The sequence below is a fragment of the Schistocerca nitens genome, chromosome 10, assembly GCF_023898315.1.
Source record: "Schistocerca nitens isolate TAMUIC-IGC-003100 chromosome 10, iqSchNite1.1, whole genome shotgun sequence".
NCBI lineage: Eukaryota > Metazoa > Arthropoda > Insecta > Orthoptera > Acrididae > Schistocerca > Schistocerca nitens.
Window position 1 is genome coordinate 37,926,858 of NC_064623.1, and position 23,193 is coordinate 37,950,050.

The following is a 23,193-nucleotide window of genomic DNA, read 5'->3' on the forward strand; positions in this document are numbered from 1 at the left end:
TAAATTTCGCGCCTCTAGCACATCTTCGTGGTGTAGCAGTTTTATGGCCAGTAGTGTATATTCGAGCACCATAGTCTTTTCTTTCCTACTCCCTGCATTAACTTGCAAAGGTAATGAATGATACTTGCAGAAGATGGACTAGTTTGGAGAGCTGCATCGAATGAGCCCTTGGACTGAACTGTGCAATAACAAAATCATGTCGTATCCATTGTTGGTAAGAGTCCATTAAGAATGTTTCGCACAGGATCTTTGGATGCCAACTGAAGCGGCGCGGAGAGCGAGTTAGTGACGCGGAGCTGCAGCTGCTGCGGCGATTGCATCTGTGCGCCATGCCGCCTCGTCCCGCCGCCCTAGTTCCATTCAGCTGGCCGCGGCCGATCTGGGACACGCAGCGGGGGGCTCAGAGGCAGGCCGGAGAAGGCGCCCTGGACAACCCTTTGGTGTCTAATGCGAAACCCACAGACAGCCAAATCATCTGCTTCAGTGCTTCACAGTCTGCCCTAGCGGGAATGGCACTGAAACGAGCAGTTGGGTTGGATTGTTTGGGGGAATAGACCAAACTGTGAGGTCATCGATCTCGTCGGATTAGGGAAGGACGGAGAAGGAAGTCGGCCTTGCCCTTTCAAAGGAACCATTCCGGCAGTTGCCCGGATCGATTTAGAAAAAGAACGGAAACCTAAATCAGAATGGCCTGACGCGGGATTGAACCGTCGTCCTCCCGAATGAGAGTCCAATGTGCTAACCACTGCGCCACCTCGCTCGGTAAACGTACAGTAATCAAGGGGTTACGGAGCTACGTAACTTAATTTCACGCTGTGAGGAGTTTATGGAGAGGTCAGAGGAGGAACATTTTCCGAGAAGCCTCGACGTGTACGCTCGAAGCTAGCTCACAATTGTGACAAGAGGTATTAGTTTTTGAAACTTTGTACATTGTTAACAGTTCATCTCTCTGTCTCAAATTTTAATTGCGAAACCATTAAGAAAAACCTTAAACCGGGAAAGTGTAGGTAGAGAATGTGAACAGTGTTAGTGGCGATGCAAATAAACATCAGAGTGGAAACTATTGAGCCACGCTACTCCAGAACTTCAGTAGCCATGCTGTCGCCTGCTTTGTTTGGATGTTTCTGTATACCAACCGTTTTCCCTGTCAGGTCTTCGCAGCTGGTCACAAGTAATATTTGTTTGCACGGTTGAAACCGAATTATCACATGATTAAGTTAATCTTCCCTCAAATAAGTGGAGTTAGCGTCCGTTGTTCGGTTTCCGGACTGCCGTCCTTACATAAAACATGATAGAATCGTTTGTTTAGACTAATAGGGTAAGACTAGGATGCAGCGATAGAGCTTGCAACAATTGTCTTCAGTCTTAAAAATGTCTATATTACTTTGTCGCACTACATTGCATAAGCTTCCATTATCTGATAATCGTCCACATTTCACTTCCATACTACGCCTGACGCTGCATAAATACCTTCACAAACCACACTGAAGAAGCAAAGGAACTGGTACACCTGCCTAATATCGTGTAGGGCCCCCGAGAGCACGCAGAAGTGCCGCAGCACGACGTCAATGGACTCGACTAATGTCTGAAGTAGTGCTGGAGGGAATTTACCCCATGTATCGTGCATGGCTGTCCATAAATCCGAAAGACAACAAGGGGGTGGGTATCGCTTATGAACAGGATGTTGCAAGGCATCCCAGACATGCTCAATGATGTTCATGTCTGGGGAGTTTGGTGGTCGGCGGGAGTGTTTAAACTCGGAAGAGTGTACCTTGGGCTAGAAATTCTGGAGTGTGGAGTGTCGCATTGTCCTGCTGAAATTGACCAAGTCCGTCGGAATACACACTAGACATGGATGGCTGCATATCATCAGACAGGATGCTTACGTTAGAGTCGTATCTAAACGTATCAGGAGTCCCATATCACTCCACCTGCACACGCCCCACACTATTACAGAGCCTCCACCAGCTTGAACAGTTCCCTGCTGACATGCAGGGTCCATAGATTCATGAGGTTGTCTCCATACCTTTACACGTCCATTTGCTAGATACAAATAGAAACGAGAATCGTCCGACCAGGCAACATGTTTGCAGTCATCAAGAGTCCAATGTTGATTTTAACTGGCCCAGACGAGACGTAAAGCTCTGCGTCATGGAGTCACAAGGGTTCACTAGCGGGCCTTCGGCCCCGAAAACCCATATCGATGATGTTTCGTTGCATGGTTGGCACGCTGACATTTGTTGATGGCCCAGCATTGATATCTGCAGCAATCTGCGGAGTAGTTGCACTTCTGTCACTTTGAACAATTCTCTTAGTCGTCGTTGGTCCCGTTCTCGCAGGATCTTTTTGCGACCGCAGCGATGTCGGGTACTTGATGTTTTACCGGACTCCTCATATTCACGGTTCATTCGTGAAATGGTCGTACGGGAAAATCCCCACTTCATCGCTGCCTCGGAGATGCTGTGTTCTATTGCTCGTGCGCCGACTATAACACCACGTTCAAACTGACTTAAATCTTGATAACCTCCCATTGTAGCAACAGTGACCTATTTAACAACTGCGCCAGACACTTGTCTTACATAGGCGTTGCCGACCGCAGCATCGTATTCTGCCTGTTTACATATCTCTCTATTTGAATACGCATGCCTATACCAATTTCTTTGATGCTTCAATGGATATCTTTACACTGAATGGTAAAATATTAATTGCTGTTTCCAGACTGACCAGTTTTGTTCTTTTGTAAATGCGAAGGGACTTCAAAAAATAAGTTCAGTCACTACGACAGACCAAGTAACTTTTATTGAAAGCTGCACTATACTTCAAAGTGGCGCACCTAGTTGATAGTATTTTTGAACAAAATCACCAAGTCTCAGTAAACAGTGGTCGGCCTGTTGTATCAGTCGTTCAGTTCCTCGACAATAGAACTCGGCTCGTTCGTAACGGAGCCGTTCTAGAACCGCTGTCTGGATGTCTTCATCGTCGGAAAATCTCTTTCCGCTTGTCGGAAAGATAGAAATCGCATTGTGCAAAATCTGAATTTGCTGATCACCGTAACTCACGTCTGTGCGGGCTCTGTCAAATTGTTGGTACGATTTCACTACACTGCATTTCGTCCACAAACCGCCAGAATTTGGCGGTGAATCTGTGTGCATATGAGAAGTTTTGCCCACAAGAATAATGCTGTTCTGAGTACTTCAACTTTGGAGGCCGTTTCCTGTTGACGCATCATTTTACTCGCTCAGTGTGATACACCTTTTATCCGTGCCGCAGCAAATTTTCTCTCTGCAGGAAACCCGGAACATGGTACTCCTTTCTGATAATGCACCATTCTCGTTGCGCAATGGCCCTAGTGTGGGACGACATTTGTCACTTCTTTTTCTGAAGTCACCACATAATCGTTATTATTTTCTTGACTTGCGAGGCAGAGAAATGTAATTCGGCAAATGTCGCGAAATTTTTCGTAAGAATTTATATTTTCGTTAAGTGTCACTTTGGATGAAGGAGATGGAAATTTGCAGCTTTTAAAACAGCGCTATTTTATACTGCGAATTCCTCCATAGTACAGTTAACTTGCGCCTTGCGTATAGGCAGCAGTGTAACCAACGTGTTGTGCGTGTTGTATTTGAGCCTTTGGAAGGCGCTATTCTGTTTCCTTGTTCCCATTATGGAAGATCCGTCCTGAGAACTATCATCCACACGATCATATTGAAGACCACACACAGTTCTCTTGTATCGCGTACGCTAAATTAGAAAACGGTGACTCCTTATAACGCAGTCCCAGTTGCGAAGCTGAAGCATATCATCAACTTTGTTTCAGCCTTCTATTTCTCCATCTACATTCTGTGAGTCACTATCAGGATGGCGACTTAGATTCGCCGAAAGATTTCCTTGTCCTTTATCCATGCTGAAATTCCAAATGTTCCTAATTCACTTTTGGTTGTATATGAATGCAAGTTTTACCCTAACAAGTTTGTTTGCGTGGCCATCCTCCACAGAAAGTATAGAAATCTTCGTTTTGTAACAGTTTTTATGGCAGCGAAAAGGAATATTTAAGTTGCCACGTTACGCATTAGATTGTCACTGGAATGTAACAATAGACTTCGACATCAACGATGCATTACGTTACACGCGTTGGTCGTTATTATTACGAAGCATGACGAGGCGATAAAGTTGGTAAAGTAAATTTTTCCGTCAACGAGCAGTTCCGAACCCACACACACACACACACACACACACACACACACACACACACACCGTCTCTCAGAATTGCGGCTTTTATTGTTTGATTGTGTCTCAGACGAGCCACCACCCTGAAAATAAAGTAAGCGGTGGAGGGTACTTGTTACTCTTCCGTGTATCGAGGTTTCTTCCAGCTCCATTCGTGGATGGATCGCTTTTATGCCTGTGGGCGAGTTTTTATTAGGCCAGTTGTATCTGCACCATCCCTACAGAATGAGTGGGTAGGTAGCGGAAGAATGTTGGATTCGTCTCTGAAAGGCGGTTCTTAAGCTTTCTCCAGCAGGTTTCATGGAATTTCGGAGATATTTCTGCAGGTTAAAACTATTCAGCACTTCTGTTACACTCTTCCGTGGTGAGACAAACCTCGCCCTCTTTGTTCACGATTATATTATACTCGCCTGATATTGGCTCCACACGCCTGGGAAAAGTACACAACTAGATCTGCCCCGACTTCGCAAGACTAGCGCGAAGTATCTGCGGCCTGGCTACTTCTCTCGCTTAGCTGTAACAGGTACTGTGTAGAGTTCAGATTACAATTCGGAGAACAACGTTAGATAACTAAATAATGACTCCAAATATATACCTGTTGTAAATTAAAGTCCTCGCCGCTATTTTCTATCTGTATGTGAAGGCTAATCTCTGGAACTACTGTAGGGATTATGATACGGTTCCCACTAATAGATTGATTCACGATGAAGGTTTGTGCATATCACTACTTATTATAACCAAGTCGTCACGCTGCAGATACTAAGGTTAGTGCTGCCCGTACCAAGCAGTCGCGGGCCCCTGTTCAGGTGTAAAGCTATCGCAGTATTAATCAGCGCACGCTGGAAAAGTTCTCAGGAGGCACCACTTAATCTACAGTCTACATAATTCAGTCCATTCACATGAAATATGTAAGTTATGTATATAAACGTTCTTCGGAAATCAGTCTGTGTATTAGTGAGCACCATATCAAAATCCCTGTGGTAGTTATACAGACAGAAAGCGTGGCAGGGTTAGTAATTTGTATAGATGGGCTGTACATGTGTTTCGAAACCAGCCCAATTCTTCGAAAACAGCCTAATTCGTAGTACCCTACCAATGTATCGATGCCTGCCATTTACTTCGCCTTTCGTTAAGCTCCTACTGTCGTTGAATTTGATATCCCGTGGACATGACTGACTCGTCATTCGTTTTGTGAAGTGCGTCTACAGTTTTATATTACGTGAAGGGCGCAACTTGAAAAGTCCCTACGTAAGATTTAGTTGGTAATTTTCGCACAGGCTAATACAGGATGCCTAGACGCAGTCTGTAACGCAGTGACGGTTGTAGCCGACGAGTTAAGAGTGACCTCCGACAAAACACCGAGAACACCATCGGTTTGTTCATCGTGATGCCGTGCACCGCAATTGCAAGTTTATGAACCAGAGTTGGCTCCAGTTGTACGCGAACTGCCAATGATGCAACAGAGCTTACCTAATGTTGGAGCCGTGTTACACATCTGTTGTTTACCGGGAACGCTTGGCGTGCATTGACAGTGGTTGGAGCGCCAAGGCTTTCTAAACGAGGCGTTCAGGAGGTTTAGGGTGGGGGGAATCCGGGAGATGGGCCAATTCGACCGATCCTGAGGAGAGGAGTTGGTGGTTGCTTTCTCCGACCGTCAGGTGCGCGGTGAATTGGCGGTGGCCCATTTCGCTGATCGTGCCTCTGTCAGCGGCGAGAGCGAACGTAATGGCGCGCTGAAAACTCCCAGAGTATGTGCGGCATGCCATTCCTGAAATCCAAAGGTTTCGCTCGTTGCTGCCAAAGAATGTCGATGCTGTCTAGCTACAGAGTCGAAAGTAGCCACACTTCCTTCAAAATACTTTTGACACCTGCGGAATTTTACCGTGGCGGCAGACAGTATTATTAATGCTTCATTCTTGTTAGTTCGAATCAGTGAAAAATACCTCACTACTGTTGTTGGACAGTCAAGATACTACCGTTTAAACTACGTTAAGCAAAATCCATTTAAGGCCCAAGTATGTGCTTTCCATTTGAGAAATCGGGAAGCCTCTCTGGAATAGCGGTTGTCTGGTCAGCGGTTGAACTAGAACAACGCATAAGACACCAAGCTGAAAGATTCCATGAAGAATAATCTACTTAGAAAACTGGATGGTTCACAATGTGGTTGTCAAGTAGGAACAATTCTGACTTCGCAATGGCATTGCGTTATTCCACTGCAGAGTACGCCTTTCCCAGTTGGTCTTTCACACATTCGAAAATGTTTCTTTTTTTCATTTCAAACTCTTATCAGTATGGACACGTAAAAACCTGTAATTTACCACGGTAGTTATTATTTCCTCACCATGTACCACAGTTATTATTTATGTGAGACATCTGGATGTACAGAAGTAAATAAGCAGTTTCTATTTGAAATTGAGAGTACGACCATTCACCGAAAACAGTTCAATAATATTCTATTCAGTTACAGTATTTTGTTCGCACAGGACTAACGAACTTCGGTTAAAAAATGCACAATTTGTTGGGGGACATCCAGGAATGCCCCCACTTTAGTCATCCATGAAGTTCGATAGGTGGCGGCGCGAGACGTAGCCTTCAAACCTGCGTCTGTAACGGAGTTGCGTTCTAAGTAGAAAGCTGTCATTGAGTTTCTTTGGGTGGAAAACCTGAGCATCGTATATATTCACAGGCGCTTGCGGAATGTCTACAGAGACCCGGCTGTGAACAAAAGCACGGTGAGTCGTTGGGCAAGGGGTTTCTCACCATCGCAACTCTCACTTGTCCTGCCTCCCGCGTACTGGACGACCACACACAGCTGTAACTTCTGGAACGTGAGGACACTCTCATTCGAGGTGATAGACGGATCACAAACACCTCGTTGCGAAGCTGGACGTCTCTGTTGGTAGTGCTGATACACTCCTGCACCAGTTGGGGTACTCAGAGGTGTGTGTCTGCTAGTTTCCTCTCCGCCTGATGGAAAACCATGAAGAACAACGAGTTTGGCCCAATGAAAACTGCACATAGCGGGAAACAGGCAGGTTATTGATGCAGCAAAACGTCGGCCAGTGGAGTGGTACCATGTGGTCATGCAGGCCTCCCAGTAAGGTGGCGCGAGGCCATCCCATTGCACGGACATTACGTCCAAAAATAGTTTCGTAACCAAGAGAGTGGAGAATGAGGTGTACTGTAATCCTGAGTAAAAATGAACCTCCTTTCAGAACAGTGTGTTGCATTGTCCATTGAACACCTTTAGTGTGTGCATATTTCAGAAAAAATAAAAGATAAAGAGAATAAAACACACTGAGGATGCCACACTTGTGATGAAACATACATGGGAATTAACCAAAACAAAAATTGTGATCTTGCAAAAAGGCGGACCTTCTTTAACTCATTATTTTTTGCTAGCACGTGAACAGAGCTTAAGATACAGTTCTGATAGTTGTCATTGATAATACTGCCATTTCTGTGCCTGTGTCTTTAAAGTGACTTTTTTTTAATATGAATATTTATATATGTGTTTGGAGAGAGAGAGAGAGAGAGAGAGAGAGAGAGAGAGAGAGAGAGAGATTTTTGATTGAGATTTTTACTTTTTTAAGTCGTAACTGGTACCTGAATTTTGGTTGCTGCCTCCTTGAATGATCACATTCTGCACCAGTTGGTGACGTATTACAATTTGGAGGAAGCTATTGTTCTTTAAGGTTTAAAATACGACCGTTAGTTACTTGGTCGTATTGCGGATAGCTTTGCGTCCAAGTTTTCGTAGCTTTCCATACCTAAGGGACCACTGTTGTAAGTTAATAAGATCAAACAGCAATATGCTTTTCATGAGAAAGGGAGATTGCTTAGCACACAAACTTCCTTCAAATTACACGTCCTGCTACATCAAAATTGGTCAGTGGAGTTCAGCACCATGCTACTGTACAAGAACATAATCCAATTACTGCAATTAAGAAATTATGAGAGGTTGTTACTTATTGAATGAAAACTATAAAGAATGCATTTCTTTTCCTGTATTTTAGTGAACTTTGTACACTTACAATTCTGTCGATTGATAGACTGCAACGACAATGAACTATACCTCCTTTTCCAAAACAACGTATTTCTATTCTTCACTTTCAGAAAATTTGTATACATAAATGTTTGGCAACTCTTACACATACTTTACTCGGTTTTATCACTAAAATATCAATTTTCATTAAATGTTACAATACGTTCTGAGCGACGGCCTAGCTACTCGTCCTCTTTCCACAAGATACAGATTAACAGTTCTCTTTTTTTATACATATTATTTTTTTGTTTTTGAGTCCATACTCAAAGATTCACAACTACTATAGTTGCGGGAATTGCGCGCTAAAGAGTTTGTTGCTGTCCAGCTGCGCTTCACTTCACTTGAAGTACTTTTTGAATCAAATTTACATTTACGGTATTTACGTACATTACTGAGCTTCTCAGAATAAAATCAGACACAAATTAGTTAAAAAAAGGGGGGGCAGTGAGGCTCACATAACATTACATGTGCAGAACTCGCATTGCTCCGGTAAACTTGGCCGGTCGAGAAGGCATTTGTATCCTGAGAGAAATATTACATAATTTTAAGGTTAGGTTCTCATGGAATGTTGTCGTGATATGGAGATAAGAGTTTGCAAAGTTAAACTGTGAAGCTATAAGGAAGGACAGGCCGGCCGGTGTGGCCGAGCGGTTCTAGGCGCTTCAGTCTAGAACCGCGCGTCCGCTACGGTCGCAGGTTCGACTCCTGCCTCGGGCATGGATGTGTGTGATGTCCTTAGGTTAGTTAGGTTTAAGTAGTTCTAAGTTCTAGGGGACTGATGACCTCAGATGTTAAGTCCCATAGTGGTCAGAGCCATTTCTGAAGGAAGGACAGATTCATAGATTCGGAACGATGGCGGAAGTCTTCGCTGGACCGAAACTAGCAGACATGAGGAACTGGAAAAATAGTATTATGTAATTAAAGATGATAGCTGAAATTCGCATGCGATGTCAAAATCTGTGTGAAGCACGAAAACGGTGTAACTGCCCGTGCAGCGAAAGTGCAGCCACTGTGTGAAGCTAAATGTAGCTTGGTGGCCGCTGTCGTGTACCGTGGCCGATCGTTAATCATCGTCTGCACTGGCACCTTCCAGACTTCTTGCGAGCCTGTTGCTTTCCCTCACTGGCGCCGGGAAGAACTTTCCTATTGGCCACCAAAATGAAAGCCGATTCGAAAATATTGCTATATAAAGTAGTTAACTTGAGCTGGCGCAGTAAGATGCACACATCCTCCATGTGCTGTACTCTTCAAAGTAATTGGCATCTGACATTTATAAAGTTCGGAACTGAGAAAAGCCATCTCGATGGAAAAAGTCGCTTTACTGTTGTTGTTGTTGTTGTTGTTGTTGTTGTGGTTGGTGGTGGTGGTGGTGGTGGTGGTGGTGGTGGTGGTGGTGGTGGTCTTGTACAAGTCTTTTCATCTCCGAAGAACTCGTGCTTCGTTCATCCACTTATATGCGCAGCAGGATTTTGGAACATATATTGTGTTCAAACATTATGAACTACCTCTAAGAAAACGTTCTATTGACACACAGTCAACACAGATTTAGAAGACATCGTTCTTATGAAACACAACTAGCTCTTTACTCGCGCGTTGTGTTGAGTGCTATCGACAAAGGATTTCAAATTGATTCCGTATTTCTACAGCTTATGTCAGATAGTACTTTATTATAGATAACTGCATCACCCGCAAAAAGCCTGATTTTAACTATTAATATTGTCTGCAAGATGGTTAATATTCAACATGAACAGCAAGGTTCCCAACACACTGGTGCTCATCCGAAGTTACTTCTACATCTGACGATGACTCTTCATCCAAGATAACATGTTGTGTCTTCCCTACCAAAATGTTCTCACTCCAGTCACAAATTTCACTTGATACCATATGATCGTACTTTTGACAATAAGCATAGGTGCGGTACTGGATCAAATGCTTTTCGGGAATGAAGAAACACTGCATCTACCTGTTTGCCTTGATCAAAAGCTTCCATTGTGTCATTTGAGAAAAGTGCGAGTTCGATTTCACATGATCAATGTTTTCGAAATCCATGCTGATTGGCATTGAGAAGGTCATTCTGTTAAAGATACCTCATTATGTTTGAGCTCAGATTATGTTCTAAGATGTCAAGGATATTGGACGGTGGTCTTGTGGATCACTACACTTCTAGTAGACGGGTGTGACCTATGCTTTTTTCCAAGAACTGTGCATGGTCTTAATGTTCGAGGAATTCACGGTATAGTCAGAATAGGGGCTAAGTCAGGCGGAAATTCAGTATAGAATCTGACGGGGGCTCCATAAGGTCCCGGAGCTCTGTTAAATTTTAACGATTTCAACTGTTTCTCAACACCAGTGACACTAATACTAATTTCATTCATCTTTTCAATGGTACGAGGATTACACTGGGGCAATTCTCTAGGGTTTTCCTTTGTAAAGAAACATTTCAAAACTGAGGTAAGCTTTCCAGCGTTTGCTTTGCTACCCTCAATTTTCAGTTCGTCTCGTTCGCAAGGGACTGGACACTAATTTTGATGCCACTAACAGACTTTACATACGAATTTCTTAGGATTTTGTGAAATGTCGTTCGACAGTATTCTGCTACGGTAGTCATTGAAGGCATTACGCATTGCCCTCTTGATAGCCAAACGCAGTTCATGCATCATCTCTCTATTTATAGCTCTACGTTTCGTTTTACACCTATTGTGCAGTAATCTCCGTTTCTGTAGAGGTTTCTTTGCAGTGGCGGTATACCACGGAGGTTTCCTCCCATTACGATTTGTTCTACTAGGTACATGTCTATCCAGTGCGTGCTCAACTATTCTTTTACAAGGTGCGTTCCACAAGTAATGCGACCAAATTCATAAAAAAACATTTATTGAATACATTCGTACAAATAATCAAAAATTTTCAAAATAGCACCCTCTTGCGTCGATACACTTCTGGAGGCGGTGTTTCCATGCCTGGAAGGCATCCCGGAATGCCTTTTCCGGAATGTCGTTTAGAGCTGATGTAACATGCGCCTGGATGCTTTCAATCGTGTCCAAATGTTTTCCTTTCATGACTCCTTTTAACTGAGGAAACAAAAAAAGTCACCGGGAGCCATGTCTGGACTGTAGGGAGGCTGGGGAGCCAATGGGGTCTTGGTCCTGGCCAGGAAGTCGTTGACAATGAAGGCGCTGTGACTTGGCACGTTGTCGTGGTGAACTTTCCACGTGTCCTTGATGCCGCTTTGGCAGCACGAGACCCTCCTTTTCAGTCTTTTGAGCACTTCCAAGTAGAAAGCGGAGTTCACTGTGGTCCCGGTAGGTACGAATTCGTGGTGGACAATGTCTCTGACGTCAAAGAAGACAATCAGTATGGTTTTGATCCTCGACTTGCTCATGAGTGCCTTCTTGGGACGGGGCGACGATGGGGTGTGCCACTCTGAACTCTGCCTTTTTGTCTCAGAGTCGTACTCAAAAATCCACGACTCATCATCAGTGATAACTGAGTTTAAAAAATGAGGATCATTTTCACACATTTCCAACATTTCTCGGCACCAAAGCACTCGCATGTGCTTGTGTTCGTCGGTCAGCACTTTTGGGACGAGTTTGGCACACACCTCTCTCATGTTCAAATCTTCGGTCACAATGCGGAAAACGGTTGTTTGTGGCATGTTTAGAGTTTGTGCTATCAATTGAAGGCTCAGCCGTCTGTCAGAGTTCAAACAATCGCTCACACGCGTCGCATTTTCGTCGACTCGTGCGGTTGATGGCTGTCCACAGCGAGGTTCGTCTGTGATATCTCGGCCCTCCGTGAACGACTTGTGCCATCGGAAAACTTGTGATTTGGACAAGCAATTAGTCCCAAACGCATGCTCAAGTAATAGAAACGTTTCGGTGGCGGACGTTCCAAGTTAAACGCAAAATTTGATAGCGTACCGTTGCTCTACAGAATGATCCACTGTGCCGTGTTACATAAACTCAAAACGGGGTTGACGGAAACGCACGTCCTGACTCTCCGGCAGCACGCAGCCGAATGAGACAAAGAGCGTTTTGAAGCTAACATCCCCCCCCCCCCCCCCCATTAGCCCAGCCGGTTACAACACGCTCTGGTGTACCTTTGCGTCAGAAAAAAAAATGGTCGCATTACTTGTGGAACGCACTCTGTAAACTTGAGCCAGAGTTCCTCTATTCTTATGATGAACGTGAAAGTTGTTGCCGTTTGACAGATGGAGCGACACTAGCGCTCCAAGCGGCAGGTAAGGCTAGGCGCAAATTGAGAAGCGTATAGCACGTGTGACGTGACACGACACTACAGCGCAACACGCACGTGCCGCACTGGTCACGCGGGTGCAGCGCATATTGCGACGCGTACACCACACTTCGCACGCACCGACTGGCGACGCTCTGCGCTGACAGAACCGAAGCGCGCGCAACCTCTTCTCTTTCTCAAACGATTTTATAGAAACTATTCTCTGAAAATATATGATTTTTGGCTTTCTTGTAGCGTTATATGTCAGCTTCGTGACGAAGTGCCCATCACCTCGCTAATGACCATTCTTATTGTAATTTACACATTTTAGCAAGACACTACGCAAAACTCAAAAAGTTAGCAACGAAAATTAGGGGTCGCTATGATTTTGCGTTTGGTGCGTATTACACCATATGTTGCTGCGTATGAAATTTAGCTAACATGCTGAATTTTTGTTTAGACTTGGGAGAAGATCTCTATCTGCCTCCGATCTCGAGAAAATGGATCCCATGTAGCGCGCTCACTTCAGATCTCACGCCCGCGAGAATGAAATACTCGCAACATCTCTCTTATCTCCTAAACCGCTCGAGAGATCGAAACGAAAGTTTGGCGAATGATAGCACACAAGGAGGAGAGTGTTTTGCCAATTATTAAACACACGGAACTTTCTTATCTATGGCGATATATCACTACTTTTACTTTTTTTATTTATTTCACTCCAGTGACTAATTTTTTTAAGAGTTATCGACAGCTAGCGAAACAAGAGCTTCCTAGAATGAAAATAAACATGAAATTTCTTCTTTTATGTTACTGCAAACCGATACAATGAGGTTTTTCGTAAGCTATTGAGCTCTGTGATTGCCAATTACTTATGAGGCCCTCCGTTTCGGAATTCTGTCTCAATAGCTGCTGTGAGATGAGTTTGGCAAATTACATTGTGACAAAGGAAGTACAATTAAACCAGTCACCAAGAGAAATGTGGCCTTTACTCATAAATGGTGATGCTTCTTCGAATGAGAAAAGGTTAACAACTCACACAAAAACAGATTGGCAATTCTGTTGGAATTTTAGTGGAATCCCCGTAACCCATCGTGTTTTTAACACTGAGCGACTGGAATGGAAACTTAGCAAAGGATTTTATTCGTTCTCTTGATCTGAGCAGTAGTAATATAATGACGAGCGTTCCTTCAGGCGGAATGATAGGCACATGCCAGATACTGTTTACTCACCTAGGGCTTGCCAAACTGACAATGAGTGATCGTGAATAAAATAGTTGTTATTGAGAAAAATAAACAATTGATCTGTCGCACAACACAATGGTCAGTGTATTGTCAGCAGCGAAGGAATGCACAAGCTAGCCATGTGTGCCTTGTGAGATGGAGTTCGAAAACCATTGCCATGAAAGTAGATCTCCATTTGTCAGCAGCACATTTCAACAAATTAAGTATATGTAATCATAACACTCTTTTAGGATATTTCTGCTTTCGTAATAATACCGACCATTTTCTTCATTTGTGTAGCCTCTTGTTGTATAATTAGTTTATTAATGCTGATAATGTCCATGCAACAATTGAAATGCTTTTTCTCATCATGGCGAGCCAATTGAAATATTGTTATTTGTGACTGCTTTTCGACTGTTTCTAGCTTGCAGTGGAAATATGTTGTTCACATGCATGTAGTACAGTGTGTCGTATTACATCATTATATCCATATCAGAGTAATCACAGTGAAACTTCTATACTTCAGATCTTGGACGCTTTTTACCAGAAGCACAAAGGGATCACACCTGCGGAGATTATCCCTTTCTAAATTTTTGTAACAGATCGTACAGATACGCTAGCTTACTAGGCAGCGAGAAGATAACCTTGCTTACTTTCCTGCCTTGATTCTTAATCACATGATTTTATAATATTCCCTGCTTCCTTATTCACTGCCCTCTGTCCATTCTTGCGATCTGAAAACATCGCGGAGGCATATGGTGCAATTCCAGCGGCCAATGGCTCATCAGTTACTGAAGTATACATTTTTTTTGACAGAAGAAAAACAAAACAAAACTATGCAGATATACATAACAGAAAAGTATAACGTGCTAACGAAGAAAGCTGGAGCGTTTAAATGGCGAAAAACGAAACACTACCCAAAGGCAATAAAATTCAGTACACACTAAGGCAAAATTTATCGTATGGGCAATATTACCACTGCTCATATGAGCCGTTCCGATGTGAGCACATGGCCAGGCTACTTTTCCGCTCCCCGCCTCAAATTTCCCACGGTGCCAGCGAGGCAAGCGCGACGCGCGGCGCGAGAAACTGTGCCTCAACCACAACGCCGCGCGACCTGGCGCAGGCGCGTGTCGCGCCCCAGTCGCGTCGCGTCGCAATTAGCGCGGTCCTATTTGAACCTGTGCTGTTACAAAAACGCGCGCTGCGCTGCGTCGCGCCACACGCGCTATACGCGTCTCAATTTGCGCCTAGCCTAAGGTGAACGCGATTGTCATCTAATTCGCGTATTTAGAAATGAGATTTTCGCGCCATATTTTTTCCTATTGAAGTTCACAGCCAGGCCACAAGTAGCGCTGGTGTCGTTCTGTGTTGCCGTATAATAACATGATCTTTGCACTTCTATTATATTGGTGTTCTGTGGGTGAACGTCAGACGCGTCGTAAGCATAATGTTTGTTTGCATCCATTTCCTACGTAATTTCCGAATTATTCTAGTTATTTTCTTGCCTCCAAGAGTTTGTGTAGTATCAGAAGGCATATATGTTTCTAAAAATGATTCTAAAATAAGCGCAAGTATGGACAAACACCATGAATAGAGTGGCAAGCTACAACACATTCGTGAAGAAACACTTGTGACATTGGACAGAATTGCAGCTTACCATGTTGATATCAAAAGAATATAAGCACACAGATTCACATGTAAGAAGCACAGACATGTACCTATACATGCAAAAGCGATCGACAGCTCGTTTATTGTTCTGTAGGCCTACTGTGTTTGTCGTTGTCGCCTGTCACCACAACTACGACCTTCATCTTTATATTATTCTGAGTGGGACAAGCAACTGCCAAATAGTGGGAAAAATATACTGAAAACATTATAATTAGCTGATTAAATTACATTTCACGAAAAACCAAATATTTGAATAATTTTCAAACAGTCTGTCTGTGGGCATTTTCCTTGTCCCATAATAGTTTCGCTCGAAGTCTAGCGATGTGCACATTCTGACACTTCACACGCTTTTGTAAGACACGAACAGCTGTACTTAATCTAACCACTTCATCGTCAAAGCAGGTCTGTGTTGATGATTCACACGAATCTGGCACTGATACATGGAGAGTTGAACTGGCTGCTTCTGTGTCATAGGACTGTTTTACAGCTATAGATTGACTGTCGAATCTTTGTGGCAGTTTCCTCTTCATCGTCAGCTGAGGTGGCTTATTTGGAATATTACGGACGGACGGTGTGGGTACTGCATTCCACACGAGTTTGTTATTGTCTGTGGCCGGCCGAAGTGGCCGTGCGGTTAAAGGCGCTGCAGTCTGGAACCGCAAGACCGCTACGGTCGCAGGTTCGAATCCTGCCTCGGGCATGGATGTTTGTGATGTCCTTAGGTTAGTTAGGTTTAACTAGTTCTAAGTTCTAGGGGACTAATAACCTCAGCAGTTGAGTCCCATAGTGCTCAGAGCCATTTGAACCATTTTTGTTATTGTCTGCGTTCATGGACTGGTTTTGTTCGAAATGTAGCGAACAAAACCTAATATTATTATACAGGTAAACTGGGTCTTTCTTCATAAGGTCTTCTCGTCTGCTATTAACTAGCTATTTTCTGCTCCTAAAACGAAACAGTCATCATTTATACACATACAGTTTGCAAGTGAATCCTGACGATACAGTTTAGTAACATGATGGTATTTACCTCTCAGGATCCTTAGGAAACCTAAAAAAGACAGCTGTGGTGTCTTCTTCCTGTTGCTGCTGCAATTTATTGCGCTACAAACGCTCCCGACGGTAAAAACAATTGTATAAATCAAAATAAACAATCTATTCGCTTTCACGATCGCGCCGAACTCACAGTTCAACCTACCGGCCGCTTGGGGCGCTGCTGGCGCTGAAGGCAACAAAATCGAGGCGAAGTGTCGCGACTGTAGACTGTGGTATGTACTACAAGCGTTTGCGAGAGATGAGCAGAATCGCTGACCAGCTGAGTGTATATGTTAGTGTATATGCATTATTGTAGTGGTGCTACGCCATGTTGTTTTGTGCGGAGGCTGACGTTAATTTTTTGCCCTTCCATCTTTGCAGACGTTCACTGCGTGGTGCAACTCGCACCTGCGAAAGGCCGGCACTTCCATCGAGAACATCGATGAGGACTTCCGCAACGGGCTGAAACTGATGCTGCTGCTCGAAGTCATCTCGGGGGAGACGCTTCCCAAGCCGGACCGCGGCAAGATGCGCTTCCACAAGATCGCCAACGTCAACAAGGCGCTCGATTTCATCGCCAGCAAGGGCGTCAAGCTCGTCTCCATCGGAGCTGAGGGTACGTCTTGGCACTGAACGTTGTACAGGCGAACGAGACACAAATTTGCTTAAATTACACTTTGAGGCATGTGGCGTCATCCTGTTGGTACCAGCCGAGGGTAAGTTCTTCGTCGTCCAACTGGTTCACAAATTCCCGAAACATAAAAATCGGGAAATGGAATGAAATGAACGTGTTATACCTTGTTCGTGGGGAAATAAAGGCACTGGAAGTGACCGCACTCGACTTGAAAACACAGCTGAACACGACGCTGCAGATTCTCGAATGTTGCTGTCAGAACCTCTGGTGTCACTGCCTGGATTTCACGGCTGATGTTCTCTCGTGAATCTTCCGAGTTGTGTGGTTTGTTCCTATAGATCTTGTCTCTTAGACCACCCCAGAAGAAAAAAATCAGGTGGTGTTAAATCAGGTGACCTTTGGGGCCACATTCCTTTCGAAATCACTCTGCTGTTGAAAAATGATTGGACCTCAGCCATGCTCACTCTGGCGCTACCCTGTTGGTACGAGACGAGAGTACTTCATCGACCAACTGGTCGAAACATTTTGATGTAAACTGCACTTTTCACAGAAGACAAAAAAAAAATTGGTCCGATCATGCCACGCTGTGATATTGCACAGAACACACCAGTCTTTTGTGAATGAAGGGATTGCTCGACCAGTGCGTGTGGATTTTCATTACAATCAAGAATTGTTTAATGAGCAGTAATGATGTCCGTCTTTCCCTAGCATCTCTTCCCCTCGCCCGGAGTCAATGACATTAACACATGGTTACTCATAAATAACAGTATGAAAGAGGTATTTCCGGCCGTTTCGTCTTCCAACGCAGGAAGGGTTGTGACATTATAGGGCTATTCATATGTATCTCCGGTCTTTAAGAAGACAACTGTGCTAATACTAAAAGACATGCAGGAAACACACATTGGCAGATAAACCATCTCTCTCTCGCTCAGTTGGTAGAGCACTTGCCCGCGAAAGGCAAAGGTTCCGAGTTCGAGTGTCGGTCTGCACACAGTTTTAATTGCCAGGAAGTTTCATAACAGCTCACACTCCGCTACAGAGTGAAAATCTCATTCTGGAAACATCCCCCAGGCTGTGGCTAAGCCATGTCTGCGCAATATCCTTTCTTCCAGGAGTGCTAGTCAGGAGAGCTTCTGTGAAGTTTGGAAGGTGGGAGACGAGGTACTGGCGGAATTAAAGCTGTGAGGGCGGGTCGTGAGTCGTGCTTGGGTAGCTCAGTTGGTAGAGCACTTGCCTGCGAAATTCAAAGGTCCCGAGTTCGAATCCTGGTACGGCACACAGTTTTAATCTGCCAGGAAGTTTCATACCATCTCTCTAAGTTTCTAACTCACACTACATGTGAGAATAAGGGCGCATGCAGTTCATTGACAGGAATTGTCGAGGAAGACGCGATTGCAGCGTGCTTTGGAAGTCTGTTCATTGGGTTGCCTATCTGCAGGCGCAGTTAAATTCGATGCGATTATGCGGAACGGAATGTTAACGATGAAACTTGAAGACAGCACAACTTACAGGTGCAAGCTGAAATTGTAGAATTCTGTAGCGATAACATGCAACATATTACCACTTTATCTCTGGTGACCTGTTTACGGATATATACGTCTCAGTGCTAGTTAAACGATTAACTAGGCAATTTGAAGCATAAAAACGACTCTCCATTCTGTAGGTAGGCGGCAAAGTGACACGGACTGCTTTGGATGCGAGTGCAGTAGTGCCGTTAGTGGCCTGCTACAGTCACACCTTGTGCTATTGTTCCCTCATTGTTGAGTTTGCCACCTCGTCTTTAACAAATGCAGGTATTCACTCCCGGTGTCTCGTTCGTACCGGTTATTTAGTCTGTGGAAGTGAGGCTTACATTTTTTTTTCATAGGATCGTTAACATTTATTTTTAAGTTACTTCTTTAAATATTATAAAAAAAGGTACGTAAATTTCGTGAAAACATTGATCGATCTCCCGGAAGCCCAGGGTTCCGCGAAACACAGTTTAACAAATAAGGTCGAAGAGAGGAATTTCGGTCCTACGATCATGGTGCATGAATATACACTCACTGACAAATACTACGTAAGTCCGAGTAGTACTCGCGCGCTTAGAAGTCCGTACAAAGTTATAAAGGTAGTCCATCCATCGTGAGAATCGAGAATTATACTATATTCGACAGTTGTCGATATCGATACTGGCAAGATATCAAAATATCCTAGGTAAATGGCCGTATCTCTTGAGTGCCTTAACTTCGAAGTTGAAATATTTTCCACCGAAAAAGACTTAGTATGTGATTTAAATTTCAGCTTCATACTGAGAAAGAGGGCTCTAAAAGGTTGCACAGGCAGACAGCTAACAATATGATGCTGTAAGGTTTCAGTTTTTACTGATTCAGATATGGAAAGCTGAAGATGATATACATTTAATGTATTCGCAGTTCTGAACATTGTGAGCTATCAGCTGTATAATGGAGTGACGACCAGTGCTTTTTTTTTCTAAAAAAAAAGTTTGAGGGTAACCTGACATTGGATATAATGCAGCGAAAATTACTTATAACTGAAGCATGGGATACTACCCTTCTGCTTCTACATATTTCTCTCCTTCTGGAAGAGCAAAATGACAACATAAAGTTTTGATATTCGTTTCCCCATATGTCATTCCAGGAGTCTCAGGCCAATTTGACGAGTCCAAAACTTTCGCACAATCAGAGATAGCAATATCTTATGTCTGCAGAAGACTGTTTCAGACAACTGTAAAATATGCTGGGCTCAAGATGTCTGATAGTCGCCCACTTTTCCTGTTGAATTCTGTGTGCAGCTCTTAGATTGCTTTGAGAGCTTCACAGTAATGAGGACCACAGCTCAGTTTTCTTTCTTCAAACACCAGGAGCTGATTTCTGATATTCTGTTGGGCAAAATACAGTGTGATCTCTCTTGACTGTAGCTCAAGACTTAATTCTGATAATTCTTGAAGGGCATCACACATTAGAGCCAAGTCGAGAATGAAGTCAACTTTGGTAATGTACTTCAATAAGCCACCGTACATACCTCTGTCAGTTGATTCCCTGCTTCGATCTTCTTTCACAGCTGTGAAGTGAGCAACCAAAGCTTTAAAGTTTTTCCATAATGAATCGCAAAGTTTCATGATAGCGGGACCGTTGAGATATCTATCAGTAGCTCGGCGTTTGAGCGTATGCATATCTGTTTAGCACTACCATCACCCACTATTAGCGGGCGAGGCCAGTACATGCTTGTCGAACTGGCTGCCAGCAATTCAGTTGTTGAGAACGGTTGCCGCAGCTTCGAAATGCTAGAAACAGTCAATAACATCGCTTTTCCCACCAAAACATCACTGGTATCGTTTGTATTGCAATTACCAACATGAAAAAATGAAATAAAAAATTCACGTCCATGAAATAAATTTTTGCCACTCTTCCAAGTTCTCAACATCGTAAAAAAATTACTTTGTCGACGAAAAAGTTTAGGGGTACGCATCCCCCGGAAAAACAGCACTGGTGACGACACTGAAACTTTGTGCCGGACCGGGACTCGAACCCGATTTACCACTTATCGCGAGCGGTCACCTTACCATTTGGCTATCTGAGCAAGATTCACAGACAGTCGAAAATTTCCATGTGTTGTTGTAGACACTTAGTTGACGAAATATGGAAATTTGGGCTTGGCCGTAAGTCGTGCCTGGATAGCCAAATGGTAAGGCGACCGCTTCTGTGATAAGCGGAAAATCTGGGTTCGAGCCTCATCCGACACAAATTTTCATTGTGTCATTGCAGTATACAGCTGACCGTTGTCTATATTTGCAACTCTGAATTCATTTAATGTATTTCATAACTGCTGTAGTTGGCACAGTGTCTGTTCCTTGAGACATGCATGTATGTCTGAAGGAACCTTGCGTTGTAAATCGGAATAGCACAGGCGCTGCAATATCGTATATATTGTACCTAAAAATGAAGTTGCCAGAAGGGGAGGTGGAAATGAAATGTAACTTCACAGGTTGAGGGGGTATGTGATGTTACTTCATTCATTACGAAATAATCAAATTTACAAAGAAGATATTGTGTTGCAGGTGTGGGCAGTATACTGCGGTGATTTGTTGTGGAAGTCAGATTGGTTGTGTTCATTATAATATGAATTGCAGTCAGAATGTGGATTCTATTTAACCATAATGATGCGGTGTAATGCCACAGCAGTTGAAGTGCACCTTGCACTGAATGCAATTAACTGCTACGGCAGTTCAGCTCGGCTTTGTCCAATTTATTTCTGTAGAAGTTGTGCTTATCACTTAGCTGTGGAGGAGTGGGTTCACTGGACTGCAGTGCTACTTCTGAACAACAACAACAACAACAACAACAACAACAACAGCAACAATAATAATAATCGAAATATCCATATCCAATACAACAAATATACAGAAGAAAACAGCAGAAAAAATTGAAAAATACATCCAACTGGCTGAGGAAGTCAAGGACATGTGGCATAAGGATAAAGTTGACATTATACCAATTATACTATCAACTACAGGAGTCATACCACACAATATCCACCAGTACATCAACGCAATACAGCTAAATCCAAACGTATATATACAACTACATAAATCTGTAATTATTGATACATGTTCAATTACCCGGAAGTTCCTAAATGCAACGTAACATATACCGTACAGTTAAAAGGAAGTCACGCTTGATCAAGGTCCGCGTCACTTTCCATTTTTAACCAGACATAACATCTCAGAAAGGAAAGAAATAATAATAATAATAATAATAATAATAATAATAATAATAATAATAATAATAATAATGTCTGAGAAAGTAAAGATAATAATAATAATAATAATAATAATAATAATAATAATACGCATACATTGATTACCAAAAAGCTTTTGATAGTGTACCCCACTCATGGTTACTACAGATATTGGAAATATACAAAGTAGATCCTAAATTGATGCAGTTCCTAAACATAGTTATGAAAAACTGGAAAACCACACTTAATATCCAAACAAACTCTAATAATATCACATCACAGCCAATACAGATTAAGCGTGGAATATACCAAGGAGACTCATTAAGTCCTTTCTGGTTCTGCCTTGCTCTGAACCCACTATCCAACATGCTAAACAATACAAATTATGGATACAATATTACTGGAACATACCCACACAAAATCACACATTTGCTATACATGGATGATCTAAAACTACTGGCAGCAACCAATCAACAACTCAACCAATTACTAAAGATAACAGAAGGATTCAGCAATGATATAAGTATGGCTTTTGGAACAGACAAATGTAAGAAAAATAGCATAGTCAAGGGAAAACACACTAAACAAGAAGATTACATATTGGATAACAGCGACTGCATAGAAGCGATGGAAAAAACGGATGCCTATAAATATCTAGGATACAGGCAAAAAATAGGAATAGATAATACAAATATTAAAGAAGAACTAAAAGAAAAATATAGACAAAGACTAACAAAAATACTGAAAACAGAACTGACAGCAAGAAACAAGACAAAAGCTATAAATACTTATGCCATACCAATATTGACCTACTCATTTGGAGTAGTGAAATGGAGTAACACAGACCTAGAAGCACTCAATACACTTACACGATCACAATGCCACAAATATAGAATACATCACATACATTCAGCAACAGAAAGACTCACATTAAGCAGAAAGGAAGGAGGAAGGGGATTTATCGACATAAAAAACCTACATTATGGACAGGTAGACAATTTAAGAAAATTCTTTCTAGAACGAGCAGAAACTAGCAAAATACACAAGGCAATCACTCATATAAATACATCGGCTACACCACTGCAATTTCATAACCACTTCTACAACCCTTTAGATCACATAACATCAACAGATACGAAGAAAGCAAATTGGAAAAAGAAAACACTTCATGGCAAGCACCCATATCATCTAACACAGCCACACATCGATCAAGACGCATCCAACACATGGCTAAGAAAAGGCAATATATACAGTGAGACAGAAGGATTCATGATTGCAATACAGGATCAAACAATAAACACCAGGTATTTCAGCAAGCATATTATTAAAGATCCCAATACCACAACAGATAAATGCAGACTTTGTAAACAACAAATAGAAACAGTAGATCACAT

At 42.9% G+C, this 23,193-nt stretch overlaps 1 protein-coding gene across 2 annotated transcripts in view; it reads left to right on the forward strand.

Moving 5' to 3' along the window:
* The window catches only part of LOC126210060 (alpha-actinin, sarcomeric), a 488,112-nt gene that overhangs the window by 403,942 nt on the left and 60,977 nt on the right, over positions 1-23,193 (forward strand). For both annotated transcript variants that reach the window (XM_049939180.1, XM_049939179.1), the window contains exon 2: positions 16,807-17,041. In XM_049939180.1, coding sequence (XP_049795137.1) covers positions 16,807-17,041 — 235 coding nt within the window. The remainder of the gene's footprint in view (positions 1-16,806; positions 17,042-23,193) is intronic.